This window comes from Balaenoptera musculus, chromosome 5 (genome assembly GCF_009873245.2).
Source record: "Balaenoptera musculus isolate JJ_BM4_2016_0621 chromosome 5, mBalMus1.pri.v3, whole genome shotgun sequence".
Classification (NCBI taxonomy): Eukaryota; Metazoa; Chordata; class Mammalia; order Artiodactyla; family Balaenopteridae; genus Balaenoptera; species Balaenoptera musculus.
Genome location: NC_045789.1, coordinates 10816004 through 10830029, shown reverse-complemented (window position 1 = coordinate 10830029; position 14026 = coordinate 10816004). Strand labels below are relative to the sequence as shown.

Genomic DNA, 14026 nt, shown 5'->3' with positions numbered 1-14026 from the left:
GGATAACTTATAGGAATCTCTTGTTCAAAATTATCTTGTTAAATATATAGGGAATATATGTTTAAGGGTGTTCACTACAATAACATTGTTATAATGAAACATTGGAGATAATCCAAATGGCCTTCATAAGGCATTATTAAATCAATTATGGTACATCTTAGGAGGTAACATACAGAAAGGATGGATTTGGGTGCTGGAGAAGAATGGCTGATTCTAAATACTGCCTCAGTCCTTCCTACTTGTGAAGCTTGGTCCATTCCGTAGTCAGTCACTGTTCAACCATAAAAATGATGATAATAATACCCACCTTATAAAAGCTTTTGTAAGGAATCAGTATAAGTTGCTTAGAAGAAAACCAAAGCAGAGGGAGCGTCCCATAAATCCATAAATTGTAGTATCACCATGGCATATATGCACCTGTTATAAGAATAAGGCAGGTCTGCATGTGTTACCACAGGATACTCAATAGAGAAAAGTGTTACTTTTTTTCCCCTATAGATATTGTATGATGGAGGCAGGTAAAATATCCACTTCTGTATCTTTAGACTTGGGTGAAGTGTTCAAATGTGTCAAGTACTACTTTATTCTCTAATTATAGGAAGGGAACAATAGTTTCTTAAAAATTTTATTGAAGTATAATTGATTTACAATGTTGTGTTAGTTTCTGGAGTACAACAAAGTGATTCAGTAATACATATATATTTTTTTTTTCAAATTTTTCATTATGGTTGATCACAGGATATTGAATATAGTTTAGGAAGGGAACAATAGTTAAGCATATTTTAAGTTTCTAATTCAGCTTTAAAAATTCTCATTACAAATAAAAATTTTAATATGTAAAATTAATCAACTCAACAGTAAAGAATAAAAATCAAAGTTAAAAGAACACTTCTTGGTCTTTGAGTACTTTATTTGAATTTGTGAATTTAAGAAACATATGTTATATATTTATGTACACAGAGAATAACAAAAGTTAAATGTTCTATTGGAAAGACTACTGTGACTGGCAATATTGAGTGATTGTCATTTTATAATATTCCTTTTACACTGAAATGCCTTAACATGAAAAGACAAAAATAGGAATGTTTATGCTAACAAATGCACTCTGTTTTCCATGCCGCTAAATCTCCTTAGGAGCAAGAACTCCATATACAGGTTGTCCAAAAGATATTCAAATAATTTTATGAAATAAACAAACTTGCAGCCTTACTCAGATTTCAAAAAGAAGTTGGTTTTCATTCATGTGGAAAAACCAAAAACAGAGCAAATGTGCATGCAAAGATAAATAAAAACACTGGCTGCTTCTCAGTAAAGGTGACAGTCTGTCTTTCACACTAATTTATGTACGGTATAATAAGTAACCACTAAATGTAGTAGCAGGGGGAAATTTGGCTGGAATTGTTCCTTTTACAAGGTGCAACCACACTTCCTGCCCATAATTTAATTCTAATAAGGCATCCCCAGTCAAAACCCTATCACAGCATATCTCACTGTTAATACTTTCAGACTCAAATGCAAGCTTGTCTACTCCATCAACCACTAAAAATCCAGAGACATGAGCACTAGATGACTCAATGGTATACCTAAAAACGTACACCCCAAGATAGGGGATTCTGAATTTTCCAGTTCTTGGAGTATATGAAGCTCCATAGTTGACATCCAAGTTATTAAATAAGATAGGACCAGGTGTAGTCATTCCATATGTATGAGATGCAAAAAATGCCACCATCGGTGCATATCTGTAAGATCCTTTTGAAAAATCTGTTAGCGGAAAAAAATGGAAAGAGTTAATTTTCATGTTTTGACCTTGTTCTGTTTATATCTTTATCATTTTATCTCGGTTACAAAAAGCATTAGTAGAAGAAAAAAGGCCATTCATCAGACTTAACAAGAGCATATGTGTTTGGGTGTTTGCCCCTTTTCTTGCCTGAACTACCCAAAATTGCTTAGCCTCTCCGAGACCGTTTCTCCCTTTAGATCAGGATAGAGTGGTAGTAACACTCAATACCTGCCTCATAGAAATGCCTCAAAGATTAATTTGCATGTTGCTTTGATCTCTCCAGAGATGAAGGAATTCAAAGCACTCTATGATTATTATGGTATGTCAGAATGTTTTAAAGCCTCTTGCAGGAATTAAAGCTGACATGATGCAGAAACAATTTTTCCAGCACCTTGTCAAACAGTTTCTAGAGGCTAAAACAGAAACCCAATGAAATTGTATGCACAATCGAGAAGTAGACAAAAGCCATCTTCTATGTAATTAATGCCAAATGTACTTACAAAGGCTGAGATTTAAAAACAGACTAAAAAATTTACTCTTTATTATTGCAGCGCACTATTAAGAAAAGGCTGATCTGCAACATATTTTTTGCTGTCATTTTAAAGAGAATATATTTTAAGCCCTGCACACATTTTCTTGTATAAAAATCAGAAATGGTACACTCTGGAAGTAAATCTATAGCAACCAATACTTACGAAAGTAAATGGGCAAAAAGGCATCTTGTTCTACTCAATACATCTGAGCATGCTCTAACAGCCCTTAGCCAGTCAGAATGACACTATGAACTTGACCTTCATAGAAGACATACTGCTATTCACTTATTATGGCTTCATTTAAAGGATCAGATCTGATATGAATCAAAGACGTATTCTTTAACAACTTGTTTGAGGAGAAAAAGTTTATACTAGTTCGACATATATACATATATATATGTATTTTCTTTTAAGATGCACTAGGAAAAAAATAAGTGGGGGGGGGGAGTTTTCAATAAACTGCCTCTATTATACCAATATTGAAAATTTCAACTAGTGTATATCAATGAGTTTACCTGACAAAATCATGTATGTTATTCAGTTAATTTGAGAAGTAAAAGGAATTAATCCTCAAGAGAGTCCAGATGAAGCAGGTCTAAACATTCATTCGTAAACAGTTCAAAAAATGTTTTTATGACATTGAGCAAATCCAAGGATGCGTGTACTCTCTTACCTGGAGCTAAAGCATTTTCTTCCACCACCTTGACAGTACAGTTGTGACCAGTAAAAGGATGTCGGCAAGCACAGATAAAGCTAGTTCTTCCATTTATACATGTGCCCCCGTTCTGGCATGGGGATCTACTACAGTCTGAATACTCCTCTGTTACTGAAAAAGAATCAAGATAAAAGAGGGTAAAAGTGACCTATTTTCCTGTTGATCTCAAATCATAGTTTGCAGCAGAATTAGAAATAAGGAAAATGCATTCCCAGGCCCAGGACACCCACCGATGTAATCATGGGACTTCATGCGAATCTCTGAACTACCTGAGCTGCTTCTTCTGAAGCCCTTTCCTGCTTTTTGGAAGTGGGACTAATTCTGTGATTCACTGCATTTATGTGTGATAAATATTAAGATTTTGGTCAACTGGAGAACAGATAGACTATCTGGACACACAATCATGTATATTTGGAACCAGTACATGACAAAAGTAATATTTCAAATCATTGGAGAAAAAAAAAAAAGTCTATTCAGTAAATGGTGCTAAGCTAATTGGATATCCATAAAAATATAAATTCCATGTGTGCAAAAGTACTGAATGTGAAAAAAACATATATAATTGCATTACAATCAAATAAAAAGAGTATCTTTGTTGAGCTTTAAAATTTTGGAAAGCTCTTTCAACACAAACAAAATAAACAAAACCCAGAGGCCATAAAAGAAAAATCCTGACATTTGATGACCTAAGAATTAAAACTCATTTGTAATGAAAACCACCCATTATTGAATTTCAAAGTGCCAGATTAAGAGAAGCTATTTTTTTTAACAGCTACAACAATCTGATGACTAATCATAGCAAATGAAAAGTTCTGACTAACCCAGAAGAAAAAGTATGTAACCCTGTAAAAATAGTGAAAAGTGGGCAAATAATATGAACTGGCAAATCATTGAACAAAAACTACAAAAGCTCATTAAAATTTTCAAAACTTATTCAACCTCACTACTAATTAAGGAATAACAAATTACCACCAACAACATTTTATCAGGTGGCAACATTTAAAAACAAAATAATCATGCAATATGAAGGAAAATGGGCATTCTCATACAATGTTGGTTAGAGCTTATATTGTTGGAACCTTCAAATAGGACAGTTTGACCATATTTGACAGAATTAAAAAGGTTCATTTGCTTTGGAGCCAGAAATTTCTCCTGGCCAGAATATATATTCCAGACACCCTTGCATATGTATACAAAGATAATTATTCAAGAAAGTTCTTTATGATATTACTTGCACTAGTGAAAAATTGTAGGACACCTACATGACCACTGATGAGGGACTTGTTAAATGAATTATAGTATCTTTTCATCAAGGAATATTAGACAGCAGTAAAAGGGTGGGGTAAATCCCCAATATGTTTGATTTGCTGAAGACGGCAAGTTTCAGTTCACTTATTAGATATAGAATAATTTCAGTTATTTAGGAAGCCTCAAATTGTGAATATGGTTATAAACATAATTCATAATTATGTGGAGAGAAAAGGTTGGAAGAATACATTACTGGCCACAGTTACCACTATGGCTCCACCTTGTGGAAATTGTGTAAACAGTTTACAATTCACTCATTTCAAATCATGGTCACTGATGATTTTTAAATTTAGGGTTATTTGTTTTAACATCTGTCTCAAGAGTGAGATCTATAAATATTTTAAATAATTCTACCTCATATTTAATAATTCTAATTCATATAAAATGTGACTAAACTGCATGCCTGTATAATTAGGATTAAAAAAATTTTTTTGAAGTGTAGTTGATTTACAGTGTTATGTTATTAGTTTCAGGTGTACAATATAATGATGCAATATTTTAACAAACTATACTCCATTTAAAGTTATGTTTGTATTTATGTTTGAAATACAAAGTTACTATTTGTATTTCATTATACAACCAGCTACAAATCTACTTTTGTATATCATCTGACTCATATTTTTTTACTTTATTACTAAAATACTTAAAAAATGGTTAGGTACCTTTATAATAAGTTCCTGTACATATTTGTGTTCAATAGGCAATTTCTTCTTGAATTAACAGCAAAAATCAGACTCCAATAAAGCATCATTTTCTTTCTGACATCTTTCCTCATCCCTTTTGATAGAATTAATTGTGTGAATTCTCTTATTTGTTGTCTGATGCTCTGAAGTTCTGTTGAATTGATCATACCCTACTGTAACTGCTCACTTGTCCTTACTTCCAATGAGTGTGGGCTTTTGTGAGGTGAGGGCTCAGGTCCTCCATTTCTTAAACTTTGTGTCACTATTGACTAGCACAGTGCCTGACATATAGAAGTGCTAAATTGTCTTTTTAAAGTTGAATAAACAAATCAATGGAAGATGGAGTAGATGACCTCATCCTTAATCTAATACTCTTATCCCTTCATCACAGTTTCTCAAACATCACGTAGAGTTTGTTGCTATGATGTCACTGGCATGTTTTTCTAGAGACATAGAATTATTTCAAGCAAACTTTCCACAGCTTCTACCTTGGGCTTCCATAACCTCTTAAACTCCTTTCAGTCCATTTATTTTCTTTGTTGGAGATCGTACAATTAGTTAAGTTCTGCCAACTCAACATTCTACTATCTTGTGCAAAGAGTATAACTAATCTTTTAATATTCATTTCCCTGCTCTGAACATGACTAACATTCTTTTACCACTGTCTTAGAATGTTTCATAAGTCTCAATTTGTTCTGGTCTTTGCTTTCTGTGCCCTAATGTGTGCTCAAGTTACACTTTTCTATTAATCCTACTTCCATATTTCATAAATATTCATGTTAAATTTGAACTGATTGAAGAGCTCCTTACATTTTCAAAGCACTGTCTTTGCCAATATTTACCATTCTTTATTTTAATTACTTGCTTAATGTCTGAACTCCATGAGAAGAGGGATTGTGTTGAATTTACTACTCTGTCCACTCAACCTTTCTTGGCGCTCATTCAGCACTTATTCGATAGGTATTTGATGAATAAAATGAAAGGGCACTTTATATTGATGTCTTCTATTTTTATTTATAGTACCCCTAACATGTCATATATAATATGTTTTACATAACATAATATTTTACTTTTCTTAATTACTTATTTAAATTATTTTTAAATTTGTAAAGCTTAGTTCTATTTTAGCATCAGTATTTTATTTGTTTATTTCTTCATTTAAACAGTAACGTTGTAGAGGGCAGATAACTCTGATCCCTGCTTAGGGCAGAATGGAGCTTGCAGCAGGTTACTGAGGAGACCTATCACTGCCTCTGGGTGAGTTTTGTCATACACAGAGGAAAACATTATACAAATCCACCAGTATCTGCTCTAGATACTGTATCCACACAACATTAGAACTTTTCTTTATCTTTCATCCTGATGCCAATGCTCTCTAACATGTTTTCACCCTCATACCAATGGATACATTAATTTTCAATGCTATTCTGTTGCATCATTTATCAAAATTATACCTATCAAATAATGCTTATCCTTCCATTGCTCTAAAAATACTTCATATGTCCCTTTTCAACAACTTCTAGAAATGTGAACAGTTGTTTATATTAAATTTTCAAATTCATTGCTCTAATCACTCATATTCTGTTCATTGGTGTATAGACAGATGGAAATATTGTTTCTAACCATCTTTACTACTTTTCCTTCAATTGTCAGTTTTAATTTTTGTTCTTCTTTTTAAATCGCATCTGTTGTTCTTGATATTGTTTCTGGGCTCTTTTTTCTCAACCTTTCAAATATAATTTAAAGCTCATTTAATCATATCAGCAATCTTTACCAAATGAAGTAGCCCTGTCCCAGATGATTTACTATAACCCTTGTCATTAAACTGTTTTCATTTATCTTAAGCCATGACCCAGAAAATTTAATGTTTTTTATTTGATATTATCATCTGTTTTGCCTTTTTCTCATAATCTTCAATCAAAAGAAGTATTAAAAATGGCAAATATATTGAAATATGCTCAACAACGTTAGTCATTAGGAAAATGCAAAATAAAATCACAATTAGATACAGTAATACACTTATTAAAATGGTAAAATAAACAAAATTGACAGTGCCAAGTGCTGGCAAGGTTGTGGAGCAATTAGAATTCTCCTACATTATTCATGGAAATAGCAAGTGACTGGCCTGTCCTTATAAAGTTAAAGCTGTACTTATCTTACAACCAAGCTATGCTACTGGTACATATTAACTCCAGAGAAATGAAAACATATGTGTACACAAAAACCTGTATGTGAATGTTTATAGCAGCTTTATTCAGAATCACCTCAAACTGAAAACAGCCAACATATCCTTCAGCTACTAAATGGGTAAACAAACTGTAGTACAGCCATACAACGGACTACTACTTGGTAATGAAGAGGAATACATGCAACAACATGGACGGATTTCAAACATATTATACTAAGTGAAAGAAGCCAGACTCAAAAGCTTACACACAGTGTATGATTTAATTTAAAAGATACTCTGGAAAAGATAAAAGGGTAAGGGAAGAAAACAGATCACTGGTTGCCAGTGGCTGGGAGTGGAGGTAGGGTTTGACTACAGAGTTACGTAAGAGAATTTTGGGGGGTGATGGAACTGTTCTTCATCTTGATTGTTGTGGAGATTGCGTGACTACACATCTGTCAGAATTCATAGACTGCACATCAAAAACAGTGAACTGAACTCTAGGTAAACCATACCATAAAAAAACAAACCTCTCCCCAATATTTTTACTTCTATTATTTTGTTTGCACAGGTCTCCTACATCATTATGTCTTTTTGTCTTTTTCTTTTTCTTAAAGACTTTGAGTTCAGAGAATCACGCACTTTCCTTGTTCTGATGGTTCTGATTACTCCTCCCCCAACCCCAGTGCTCTCTTCAAATAAAGGAAATCTCCATGTTTCTGTCTTCAGTTCTCTTCTTTTTCTCTAGCTACCTAATTCACTTCTTTGCCCTCAAATATCACCTCTGTGCAATAATTTCCACTTTTTAGCTACAAGCCCTCTTTTGGTTCCAGACCTACATTTGTAAATGACTTCTGGACATTTCCATAGGGATAAGAGATCTTTAAACTCATGTGTCACAGAATAAACTTCTCTTCCTGTGTACAACTGTACTTCCTCCTTAACCTTCCTATTTCCATTAATGGAATGACCAACTTCCCATCACTGATGCTTTATTTAAACTTTGGTGTTATTCTTTATTCTAAGAGTTTGTATTTTCAGTTAGCTGTTTTCTACTAAATATTTATTCACTTTTAACTAACATTCCTAGTTTCCATTTTGTTCCTTTCTCTATCACTATTTGAAGTCTTAATCTATTCAAGCCAGGGCTGCTGTAATAATTTTCTAACTGATCTGTGAATGAACTCAAAATAAATCTTAATAATGCACATACAAGGTGACGTCATACTCCTCAAAAATTTTTAATTGTTACCAACAGGATGAATTTAAACGTATTATACTCAACACAGTGTGTAAATGGTTGAATAAATGCTCAGCCCAAAGCTATCTCTTCCATGAGATTTGCCCAAACATCCAGTTCTCAATAAGACACGAAACTCTTACGATAATGAACTCCTATAACATTCATTTAGTGCTTAGTATATGCTGTGGCATGTTTCTTTTCTTTCACATTCAAAACAGCTTTATAACAACATAGTGTTCAAAAGCACATGGAAAAAATTTTAAAACATAAAACATAACAACCAAATATCACATTACTCTATAGGTACATCTTCCACTGTCAACTTTTGTTACAACAAAATAACAAAGTTTCCATTATATCCCCAGTTGCCTGCAGAATTCACTATTTTTCCCACAGTTGAAGCCTATCCCACCATCTTATTTAATAATACTGCACTTGGCTCCCAACACACTCAGCACATCCCACAAAACTCTGCTTCTCTACCTTTCTCTGCTTTTTCTTTTATGCATAATATTTATCACCTTTTAACATACTATGTAATTTACATTTTTACTTATGTCTTTTTCTCTATCCTTGCTAGAGTGTAAACTCCAAGAAGATAGAAATTTTTAAAAATGTTATGATGTATCCAAAGCATCTATAACAATACCTGATTTTATTGGCACAATATTTGTGCTGATGCCTCTCGAATCTAAATATCCATGAAAATGTTTAAATTTAACACTTGCTTAGGGTTATAAAGCCTAGAAAAGAGTTCTTAAAGGACTGTTGATTAACTATAAAAATTGATTTCCTTTTTTGTAAAAGTTAGGTGTGTATTTTAATTCCTATATGACTCTGGCACAGTGACACACAATAACTTTCTTTCACTGATTTCTTTAGCTGTCCAAACACCGTGTAATAATTTTTCTGGTAATTTGTTCGAGAGGTGAAGAGACTTGAGTTTTCATTAATCCACAGTATCAACAAAGTGCCATGTGATATTTTCCCCTAAAACAATGATATTCAGAATAAACAGCTTTGAATGATTCAAATTAAATTTATAATAAAATACTTATTATTTCCATTCAGATGCACTTTGAGGCTGTGTATAGTAAAACTGGCAATTACAACTTTTAGGGTATGTTTTTCAAATTTCATACGCAGTTAATATACGGCAGAGCTATTTTTTTATGCTGCAATTTTTTTGTCAAGATGCGAGTATCATGTCCACTCAAACTGCTGTGCCACATGGTCACAATCTGTGATTTAATAATCCCAGCACATTCTTTTTCATGTTTGATAATCAATACAGCACAAAATAATACTATCATGTGCAATTTTGAACTTACAGTGTTGTCAGGGACTGGTGGAAAGACATCTATTCAGTGTATTTAATTACAGACCAGTTAATAATCAAATTTGGTGTCAAATCTTTGGTGTCAAAGAAAGAGTCTGTTGTTGAGAAATAGCTCCTGTGATTCTTGTTAGAAAACGAATCCCAGCATATGCAGTGACTATGTAAATGGAACCTGGTATCCTGTCCCATTTCCTTTTTATTGTCAGACCATGTGTCATAAATTTTGGTTCAGATGTGAGTGTCAAATGCATGAGTTTCTGACTGTTCACCTTAGGTACCATGGTCACTTTATTGCAAGACATGAAGCAGGAAAGGATTGTCAATTTTGTCAGCATCCTCTCTTCAACTGTCATCCTTCCTTACAAAGGGGCATCCTCTGGAAAGCTAGGGGAGTCTTTTCTTCTCCCAGGGAACAATGAACAAAAACTAGTTCATTTAATATTCTTTTCAATACTGATATGTTTTATTGACACATACTGGGGAGGCTGTCCCCAGAAGACAGGTTTGCTAACCAACTCTGACACAAAGAATATCTTTAATATCATGAGCAGAAAAGAGTCAATATAACAGGCCTGAGACTGCTGCCTTTAGAAAGGCCGACTTGCAAGGATTTTCCCTTGATCTATGCCTGGGAACTTGGCTTCTCTCTATTCTCTAACTATTTAAAAAGTGTCTTTTGCAGTGCCCTGACTCTTCAGACAAGCTATATGGTTTATGCTGAACATCTACTTTCCTTTTAGAGTATGGAGTTTTGGTATGTGCTCAACAGAGGGTGCCTACGTGACCAGCCCTATTATGGAGTGAATGTTTGTGTCCCCCACAAACTCATAGGTGGAATTCCTAACTCCCCAGGTGATGGTACTAGGAGGTGGGGCCTGTGGGAGGTATTTAGGTCATTTAGGTATTTAGGGTGGCGCCTTCATGAATAGGATTAGTGCCCTTTTAAAGGACCCCAGAGAACTCTCTCACTCCTTCCCTTTCTTCCATGTGAGAATAAAACAAGAATTTGACAGTCTGCAATCCAGAAGAGGGCTCTCATCAGAACTTGACCATGCCGGCCTGATCTCAAAACTGTGAGAAGTGAATTTCTCTTGACTATAAGCCACCTTATCTATGGTACATTGTTATAGCAGTGTGAGCCCCAGTAAAACCCTTGAGAGCTTAACATCTGATGGTCTTCTCTGGGCAGAAAAATTGCACACATGTGACTGCATTTTTTGGTGACTGGAAAACAGAACACATAGAAATACACCCCCTCATAGGAGGGATAGAGCATAAGAAAGCCTATGCACGGACTTCTCCAGACTCTGCCTGGGTCTTTCCCCTTGCTGATCCTATCATCTATTATTTCACTATAATGATCCTATCATCTATTATTTCACTATAATGATCCTTAGCTGTGTGTATAACTAAATGCTGAGTCCCATGAATGCTTCTAGCATAGCAAGCTTGTGTGTCATTTTGGATAACTTACAAAACACATCGTAAACTCAATTCAAGTAGCTATCCTTCAAAATTTAATTAGCTTATATTCAATATTCTGTATAGAAGTCAACTTATCCTGAGGTATATGTGAGAATGTTTATTTTTTTATGATATGGAAAAGCATATAAAGAGCTGAAATACCTTGGAAAAAACTCTTATTAAAACTTTTGTGGATATTTTTTAGTGCTTGTCAGTACCCACGAATTTTTATACATTTAAGCCTTTATATTTTTAATCCTGTTCTTTTTGATTTATTATGTGGTAAGCATAAGCTCATTTATCAACGTATGCTGAGTTTAAAACACAGTGACATAAATTGAAGATGGAACAATGGAATACCATGAGCATTTAAATTATGTTGCTACATGGAAATAATTACGTATCAAATATTAAGTGAAATTTTTAGAGAAAATAAAATATAAACATTGAATATAGCTGAGAAAATTGTATCATATAGTCATAACTACCTCAATAATACACTGTATGAAAGTTGATTTCTTTGATTCTCAAACTTTGTAAGGTAGATATGTTATTCTAATTTTATAAATGAGGAAAGTAAGTTTTAGAAAAATAAATGACTTTTACAAATAAACACATTGCTAGGCAGGACTTAAACTTTGTTTTCCTGATTCCAAGTTCAGTGCTTCTTAGTCATCACAACTGCCTCTATGCTGTGTCACAAAATTTAGAAATGGTTTTAAAGTGATGTAAGACAGTAAAATATTCACTAGGTTCTTAGTTTTTCTTTTAAATTGCTTATAGTCACAGAAATGATAATTTAAAAAGTTGTATTTGGTATACTGCCAAATCTGTTACAGAATGTAGTCTTTCTTAAGAAGAGTAGTTAAAGTGACAGTGATGAATAAAAGAGGTTTATTAAGGAGAGTTAAATATACTTGGTAAATACTGGAGGAACGGTTAAAATAAAAAGTCGATGGTCTCACGAGCGGAGGGCGCATCCTCAGCCATGCTGCTGACATCGTTACAACAATTCAATTCAGGATTCAGCTCCTCTTGCAAGGCAAGCAGCCAAACCCGCTCTGCAGGATCAAATCTGCCAATTGCTCCACAAACAAATCTTCAAAGAGGAAATAAAATCCTCTTGGTGTCTACCGGACTATTGTTTAGAAACAAATCAAATATTTAGGGATTCAACCAGAACAGTTTATCAGCATTGGCCTGAGAGGAATCATAATTAGCATAACTGAATGTGGGAATGGCTCAGAAGAAAGTGATATGGAAGAGAACTCTGAATGTTACCTCCTACTGCATCAGCTCAAAGAAGATATGGTGTGGGGCTTCCCTGGTGGCGCAGTGGTTGAGAATCCCCCTGCCAATGCAGGAGACACGGGTTCAAGCCCTGGTCCAGGAAGATCCCACATGCCGCAGAGCAACTAAGCCCGTGCGCCACAACTACTGAGCCTGTGCTCTAGAGCCCACAAGCCACAACTACTGAACCCACAAGCCACAACTACTGAACCCACGTGCCACAGCAACTGAAGCCTGTGCGCCTAGAGCCTGTGCTCTGCAACAAGAGAAGCCACCGCAATGAGAAGCCTGTGCACCTCAACAAAGAGTAGCCCCCGCTCGCCGCAATTAGAGAAAGCCCACGCGCAGCAACGAAGACCCAACGCAGCCAAAAATAAATAAATTAAAATAAATTAAAAAAAAAAAAAAAGAAAAAGATATGGTGAACAACTGATGCCAACTTTCAATGACAACTGCCCACTGGCCACTAACACAGAAAAGCTAAACTGAAAAGTAGCCCTTTTACTTCCTTCTGGTCAATGCAGAAACAAATGGTAATATTTGGATCCTCAAGAAAGCGAACTCCCTGGGAATATCAACTCTGGCCATATGGGATATTCAGATATGGCCAGACTCTGAGATAGATATGGTTCATCAAACACAAGCAGAAGGAAGAGGAAGGCAGGTGAATAGACTTCACAATCTACTTCAGTACAGTAGTAGAGCAGAGCCCTGAGTCCAACAGACCAGGAGTCAGGCTCCATCACTTACTAGTTGCATGACCTTAGGCAGGATACCTTAGTTCATCTCTCTGAGGGTTAGTTTACTCATCTTCAAAATAAGAATAATGATAGCTACCGCATAGATACTAAATGAAAGAACATATGTAGTAGAATTTGTACAGTGCCTGGGATGTAGTAAGTGTTAATAAATGGTATCCAATATTACGTCATTATAGTATTACTATTATTTGGCTTCAAAGGAGGTTATCAGTTATTAAAATTAAGATTAAACAGAAAGCGACTCACAGACATAGAAAACAAACTTATGGTTACCAAAGGGGAAAGGGGGAGGGAGGAGGGATAAATGAGGATTGGGATTAACATATACACACTATATAAAATAGACAAACAGCAAGGACCTACTGTATAGCACAGGGAACTATACTCAACATTTTGTAATAACCTATAAGGGAAAAGAATCTAAAAAAGAACATATATGTATAACCGTATAACTGAATCGCTGTGCTGTACACCTGAAACTAACACTATATTATAAATTGACTATACTTCAATTTAAAAAAAGAAAAAAAATGATTAAATTTTATAAACTATGTTTCTGTGGTTTTTGTTTCTACAAACTGCATTTATTCTGCAAATGATAGTGGCTATAATCTGAATAATATTATTGTGAGATTTGTAGAATCGTGATAAATTACCTTCTGGTGTTAGGTAGGGGAGTAATGTGGCTAGACAGTATTTACAGTATCATAGAAAAGTCAGAGGAAACACAGCCAAATTTAACT

At 34.5% G+C, this 14026-nt stretch overlaps 1 protein-coding gene across 1 annotated transcript in view; it reads right to left on the bottom strand.

The window, feature by feature from the left end:
• Positions 1–691: 691 nt before the first annotated feature.
• MMRN1 (multimerin 1) overlaps positions 692–14026 on the bottom strand; it is a 59732-nt gene continuing 46397 nt past the window's right edge. The window contains exons 7-8 of the mRNA XM_036854020.1: positions 2987–3139; positions 692–1761 (exon numbers count right to left, since the gene is read on the bottom strand). Of these exons, the coding sequence (XP_036709915.1) occupies positions 1340–1761; positions 2987–3139 (575 nt within the window). The 3' untranslated portion in view covers positions 692–1339. The remainder of the gene's footprint in view (positions 1762–2986; positions 3140–14026) is intronic.